Here is a 7,545-nt window from a genome sequence, read left to right as displayed (position 1 = left end):
GTATCTGTTTGAAGAAATATTGTTTTGGTTTGTTTTTGTTAATTTGCGACAAAAGTCTTATTTTTTAATATATTTTTTGTAAGTTAGCTATAAGATACTTTGTAATATTTTGGTTGATTCTACTGTAGATAGAAGAAGTAGTGTTTTATTTATTATTATTATCTTTTTTTTTTAGATCCTTTTGTATATATTCTTTTTACTTAAGTCTACGATGGTTTTCGTGGGTGGTGGGAGAGGGGAGTTATGGTGTGGTGTATTATTACTCCTAATACCAAACTGATATGATGTAAGCCTAGCTAAATGTATAGAAAGGGGATTTAGAAGAACAATAAACCAGTCCTGATTTTGCATTGAGAGAGTTTATTCCGCTGTCCTTTTCCTTTTTTTTTTTTAGCATATATATATATATATATATAAAGTTACGGCCTGAGTACGCTAACAACTGACAGGCCGTATCAGCTGATTGATGTGTATCTATAGAAGTGCTGGACTGTATAAAGCCATTCTATTTCTGGTACCCGTGAAACTCATTTCAAACTCTTTTCACTATTTTTTCGCTGATTTTTCTCGACGATACTTAAGTGGTGCCGAAACCCGGGAACTTTAGATACTGGAACAATTTTTAGTCTCAAAAATAAAAAAAAATGTTTTATTCTTTGCTTGAATTATGGCCAGTAAAGGAATAGTGAGAACTGCAGTTCTCAGTTAGAGGGTCTGAACTTCAAAAACCAACCCCGGCAGACAACCAACCTCTAGCAGCAGGAAACCCACCTCCAGCAGAGATGTCGGAAGTCTATTTAGCATCTCCCCTAGTTCAAACTTAATTTTCAGTACCATGAACAGAAATTACATCCAACCCTGTACTTGGATTGTCTCTATCATCTCGATGAGTTTATCAGCGATTCTGTTACAGCTTTTCTCTGATCATATCTCCTCCTCTGGGGTCCACCGTCCTCCTCCGAATGCCTTCTTTAATCTTTCTTTGATGACTCTCCAGGGGGTCTTTCATCCGCCTGAATCTGATTTAAGATACTTCTTTTTACCGGGGAACCTCCGCTGCTTTCAGTGCTTTTGCATCCTCGCTGTCCACTAAATTCTCCGACATCTTCGCTTCTATTCAACCCAAATGATTTTGAATGATTTAATTCTCCGATCTCATCGGTGAATTTGTCTAGGTCCGACAACGCCTTCCTCAGCTCCTGGGCCGTTGCCGTACGGACCTTCGTCCATTCTAGTGTCGTGGCATCAGCTTGCGCTAAAGAAACTTCTGGTAGAGGCTGAATCTCTTCCGGAGGTGGGTTCTCTGCAGATAAAGGTTGGTTGTTTTGGTTCAGAACTGCTGCTCTCACAAATCCATTACTGGTCATAGTTCAAAGAGAAGAATAAAAATACAAAATTCTTTTAGACTGAAAATTACTCCGATATCTAAAGTTCCCGGATTTCGGCAGTTATCTTTTACTGAAAACTAAAAATAATAGGAGAGAAAGGGGTACGAAGTTAAATACTTGAAGTAAGTACAAAGACTGATCTATTTGTAGAGCCTGTCCGTCTATATATGTTCATTCGGTTAGCTGTTCTACTCGATCAGCTGATATAGAACTGTCAGCTGACAGTCCATAGCTTTATACGCACATATATATTTATTTATTAAAAAGAGATAATGGGAGGAATTTTCTAGCTCTCTATGCCGTAGCAGGGTTTTATAATAAATTCCAAAGTTTAAACATTAATCGATTTTATTACAAAGAATTGTGCCCTATTTCGAGGACAGAATCGCGTTTTAAGGGAAATATTGTTATTAGTCATGCAGTTTATGTCGCCAAGCACTGAGTCAGTACTGCCGATTTCTTAGACTAGGGCAGATTGTTCCTAATCTCGACTTGATAGACATCATGGCTAATAGTTCAGATGGGCTTAGTCAAAAGGTATGTATGTGTGAGGCATGAAGAAAAACATTCAACTTATATATTAACATATTAAGGGCACATGAAGGTGATAGAATTTACTATTATTCTTTAATGAGACATAGATATTTTCTTTTTATCTTATTCAATTGATTTTTTCAATATTCCGGATAGATAATGTTTCCAAACAATTATAAATTATGAGAACACTATTTCCATAACCAAGCTTAGTGGATGGACGGTTAAAAGTAAAAAAAATATATATTAAATTAACCTTTGAATAAATGGAAGATGTAATCATGTCTATGGTAAACCTTAATTTAAAAAGTAATTTCATGACTCTCCCATTATAACCAATCTATATTGATAAATTTTTAAATTAATTCAACAATATATTTAAAAACTGACCAACTAATGAATCTGAGTCACATACTGACAAGTAAATTTATATACATCGCAATAGACAATAAACTTTTCATCAGTATTAAGATCATTTAAATCCAAACAAAAACAATTTATGAAAGCTTCTATAATTTTTAATGAAGTAGAAATGGCATAGTAATGTGAATAGATTATTTAATTTTTATTTTTTTTCTGAATATATATATATAATACTTATAATATATGTAATACGTGCATACTCAATAAGATTTGTTTAAACTTTTAAAAACATCGATGAATTCCGTAAAATAATTTAAGAAGGTAAGTAAGAAGGAGGAAAGGTGTGGATAAAAAATTATTGAACACCACATACGCTTCCTTCTGTTTTCGTACGCTTTCAAAAACTTGTACTTATTCTGAAGCTTCTCTCTGGGTATATTTTCTGTTCGAAATTTGGGTATTGAAGATTAAAAATTAACTGGTAAAAAATATCAAACTGGTAAATTGTGTGAAATAAGAGTAAATGAGTAAATCGTTTAAAGAAAAAAGGGGTGTACACTATGGGAGCGTTCATACATCGTCGCCAGACGCTTGTGCGACCCGAAAAAAAGTATTAAATATCCCTTCTACTCAAGGAATTTGGTAAATCCTGAACAATTATCTATACACTACCATTCAGTTGGAAATCCTGGCCAGTTTTTCTTTTTTTTTTCAATCACAAGAAACAATTTAAATTTTTCATTTTTTTTTGGTACATATTTGTTTAAACTTTACTGTTTCCTGTTAACTAGGGTTGTATTAAATGCTATAAAGAACTATTTTCAATAATGAAGTTTCGAAATATAGTTTTCCAAGGAAAATGCGTTTTTGCGCATGTATGAACGAAGCTAGTTGATGGGAGTTGGTGTAATTGATAATTAACTCTTTTCTCACTAATCCCTTACTTTTACTTTGGGCCTAATCCGACAAGACAAACATAGTTTACCATTTTATGACAGAAATTAAAATTATTTTTTTTCACTTAAAGTAACTCAAAATGAATTTTTAGCAATGTTGTTTATTACCTTCAACTATGGTTGGCAGATTCATCAATTTTGACTACTAAGCATTTTTCATTAAATCAATCAAACATTGGGGTGAAATAGCTTTAGTTAATTTGTTTTTTCCCTAGGCTGCCTGGTGTACTACTAGGAAAATGCATGTAAGCTGCAGTGTCAGAACTGATACAAATTCTACAAACGTAGAAACTTATTAATGAATTAAGTTTAACTAATTTTTTAGTTGTGTCTCTTTCTTTCTGAACGTGTGACATGTTTTTTCATATACTTCATATTTTTGTGAATAAATGTTTACTACTTGAATAAAACTTGTTTGAATTCTGTCAACAAACCCAACACTTGCATTCTGGAAAACATTCATGTATATATTTTTTTCAAAATCTAATGTTTTGACATTTATAGGTTTTACTCGTTGACCCTTCTTCTATAACTATAATTTCAAATTTTGATCAATCTTTATTAATGGATGGACATTCCATGAAATTATTACAAAATCATATGATGTCTACATTCATGGATATATTCATAGAGGATACTTAGAGGATATATTCGTAGGTACAAAGAAAAAATGTAAATTTAACAATTCGTCTATAGATGGGTAAACACTAATTAATAGGAAAGCGTAAACTGTATATTTGTACATACAAACAATTTTGTATATTTTAATTAAAAAAATCAATATAAATATTTAAGGAACCCAAAAGTATTTAGTCAGACAAATTAGTTTTAAAAAACATTCTAATAACTTAGGAACAGATTTCACGCTGTTTCCATCAAATGTTCTGATCAGAAATTGAGCAAATACACTAAAAACAGAAAAAAAGAATAAAATAAAATCTATCGTAGATAGAATAAATATATATTACATAAGAGACCTTTCTGGTGGAGGTGATAGTCGTTTTGTCGGCTTACATTGTTATTATACAATATTCCCCAAAATATCTCAAAGACACCCGAAGTAACGTAACCAATATTGAAGACTAATACAAAAAGAATCATCAAAATACCTGACAAAGAGCTTCCTGTGGTGTGAGGGTCGGCAGTCCAAGGAACGACAGGTCAATAAATGGAAATGTCCAGGGAAAGGGGAGAAATCCGGCAAACTTTATACAGATATTTGTAAACTACAGCCACTTGCAATTTTTTCAGTGTTAAACTGATCAAAAAATTCGTAATAGCATCGAGGATGGTCAAGTAAAGAACATATTTGGGAGGGAGAAGTCAATTCAGCTTTATAGGTTTACAAAAACTTCTTTATTCAAAGACTTAGATAGATGAGCAACATTATGTGGTTGAAGTCAGTCAATGCCTTTGCTAACAATGCTTTGAACAAATCGTATGATGACAATTCCAAGATTATCTTGAATTCTACTAATACTTTCCGACGGTTGAATAGCATAGGTTATATATTACCGCTTACTATCATTTATAATTACCTTATTTTTATATTGTTCTTGTTTTAAAGTAAAGATTGTTTGACTGGTCGGGGGGTACGGTATAGGAAACAAATATACATAAACCTATTTATTTGTGCCGACGTTTCGACCTGAATTTCAGGACTTCATCAGAGATGCTCCAGTAGATTTTCTGTCTTGAGTCAACACTATAAACACCTCGTTATAAAGATTATTTGAACTAAAAGTAATAGTGGTAGAGATTTACCGGTGTTGAAAAAGACATCTGATCCTGAGATTATTTATTATTTTAGAAAAGACGAGAAGAATGCGAACGAAAAGCAAGAAGAGGGGAAATGGATCCCCGGCTGGAATACACATTCCAGCTGCTTATCGATGCAACAGGCCTCCCGAGGGCTGAGATTATGGACAATGTCTTTGAAGGAAACATGGTTAGTATTACTCATATTTCAATGATTAGTCTTTATTTTTGTATCCTAGTTTAATACCTCATTTATTTATGGCCTTACGACATTGAACAAATTATTCAACACGTCATTAAAAACCAACTTTAATATTTCAGTTGGATCAGATCAACGAAATTTTCTTGCCCCACATGAGAGACAAACTCATTTGGTTTTACCAAGAAGTAGAAGAGCAAGTATCAGTCCCAAATGTTGACCATGTAAGGAAATAGTAGAAATTGCATGTCTTAAAATGTTAAATTGCAGTTTATACCTTTTAATTTTATTTATTTTATACCCTTTAATTATCTGATTCAGGGGAAAGGAGTTTTGAGAGGTATGCAAACTAATGCTAAAACACAAGTCCAAAGTACAATATCATATAAGAAAAAACTTTTTCTCACTGATGGGTGGTCATGTCCTCTTACTGGGATGTGTATCTACATGTTCAGGCTTAATACTGTGAAGCAATTACCAGAAGAAGGTTTTCAAAAGGTCTGAACTATAATTTTTACTCATATAATTGAACAATATTTCTCTTTATAAAATGAAATTCCCTAACATATCCATTACTAAAATATACCCATTTTCATTACAAATATTAAATTAATTATAAATGTATTTTATAATAATTATTTAGGATTTATTTTGTGGAGTGATTAATGCCCGAAAAGTTGGATTAGTGACAACAGTTCAGCGAGTTATGGAGCATGTTTTTATGGAAGTGTTGTCTCAACCATCAATTGATGCTGAAGATGATGAAGTTGCTGGAAGCATCGTTCGAGACCAGCTTCTACCAGGGCTCAGATCCTTTTGCAGTGCCTTGAAGGGTGAAACCCTTATTTTATTTATGATTTGTTATGTTTATTCTCTGACATTTAAAAAGTAGTTTTCCTTACTTATTAAAATGTTTTGTTGATGTTTAAAACATAATTGGCTCTAGAGGAAATCTAGCTCTATTAAGCGTGTTGTTGGATGTAAGATAAATAATAAAATACATTGAGATTAATTATTTGCCCTGTTTAAAAGATAAAAATAAGATCATTAAATGGTTACTGTCAATTATTCATATTTATACACATAATGTTTTGTGCCAGGCTAAAAATTAATTTAATGTGTTATGTTAACATTGATTCAAACTTAATTTTTTAGTTTGTGAAGAAGTATGCAAAACTAAAAATATATTTGATGATGGAAAAACTTTAATGGAAAATGTTAATTCCTATGAAGAAGTTAAGGATTATATTTCTGAACCAGGAAATAAAGAAATTTTAGAAGAGAGAATAAAAATCTGGATAAAAAAAATTAATGATGTATGTATTCCAAGCCTGTATATTCAGAGTGGCCTGCCATACATGGCCCTCAACTAACAGATATAAGTTTTGCAATTTTGGTTTGATGTTTGTTGGGTTATAACAATGGTAATAGGTTTATCATTTGAGGATAATGTTAATTTTCAAACCTTATCCAGTTCTTCTCCAGTACACCTAACTCTGGAATTTCCGATCATTGTAGAAAAAAATCTTATAGATTGGAAATTTCAGAGTTAAGTGTATTGGAAAAGAACTGGAGAAAGTTGCAAAATCAATAATACCCTCAAAAGATATACAACATGCCACCTTTATGTCATTTAAAATCAAATCAAAATTTATAAAATTGTGGAAGTTAAGTGAGGTGAATCTGTATACTTGGACACCCTTTATGTACTTACATTATACCTACTCAAGTTTAAGCTCATGTGAAATTAATTAATCTTTTGTTTATATGATGTAAGGTAATATTGGAGAGTGAACAATTGCGGCAAGAAAATGATTCTAGTGGACCACAAGATGAACTCGAATATTGGAAAAAAAGAGATGCTCAACTTTCTCAAATAAATGTGCTTTTTGAGGACCATGAAGTAAACAGGATTTTATTTCTGAAATATAGTTTAGTTTAAAATACTGTTTATGACATAATCATGATCTGCTTGCAGGTAAAAACTACAATTCAATGTTTAACTGTCTTAAAATCAAAGACAATCAAGCAGTGGAAAGAAATCCGGCAGGGCGTAATTTATTGCTTCAATGAAGCACGGGATAATGCCAAATATATTCAGTCCATTGAGAAGTCCTGTCATGCTCTTTATCTTCATGATCCCGTGATGTCCTTTATGTTTTTCAGCTTTTTTTTCTTATTATACTGTTTATATTGCAATTAATCATTACTCTCGTTTTCTATAGGTTCGAATGCAGTCTTCTATATTACGACTTCTACAAACTGTCAAGTTGATTCATAGTGTATCACAATATTATAACACCTCAGAAAGGACATCAGCTCTTATGGTTAAAGTATGAATTAATAA

General features: G+C 32.1%; 1 protein-coding gene across 1 annotated transcript; it reads left to right on the top strand.

The window, feature by feature from the left end:
- Window positions 1-1,892: 1,892 nt before the first annotated feature.
- LOC136796701 (dynein axonemal heavy chain 5-like) lies at window positions 1,893-7,537 on the top strand. The gene is made up of 9 exons (XM_067051098.1): window positions 1,893-1,925; window positions 5,052-5,189; window positions 5,321-5,422; window positions 5,520-5,696; window positions 5,842-6,031; window positions 6,354-6,514; window positions 6,976-7,101; window positions 7,177-7,341; window positions 7,424-7,537. The coding sequence occupies exons 1-9, from the start codon at window positions 1,893-1,895 to the stop codon at window positions 7,535-7,537; spliced, it is 1,206 nt and encodes a 401-aa protein (XP_066907199.1).
- Window positions 7,538-7,545: the final 8 nt, after the last annotated feature.

The sequence above is a fragment of the Halyomorpha halys genome, unplaced genomic scaffold (assembly GCF_000696795.3).
Source record: "Halyomorpha halys isolate HHAL.00 unplaced genomic scaffold, Hhal_1.1 Scaffold2091.1, whole genome shotgun sequence".
NCBI classification, from domain to species: Eukaryota; Metazoa; Arthropoda; class Insecta; order Hemiptera; family Pentatomidae; genus Halyomorpha; species Halyomorpha halys.
The sequence above is the reverse complement of the archived record's forward strand: the minus strand, read 5'-3'. Positions and strand labels throughout refer to the sequence as shown.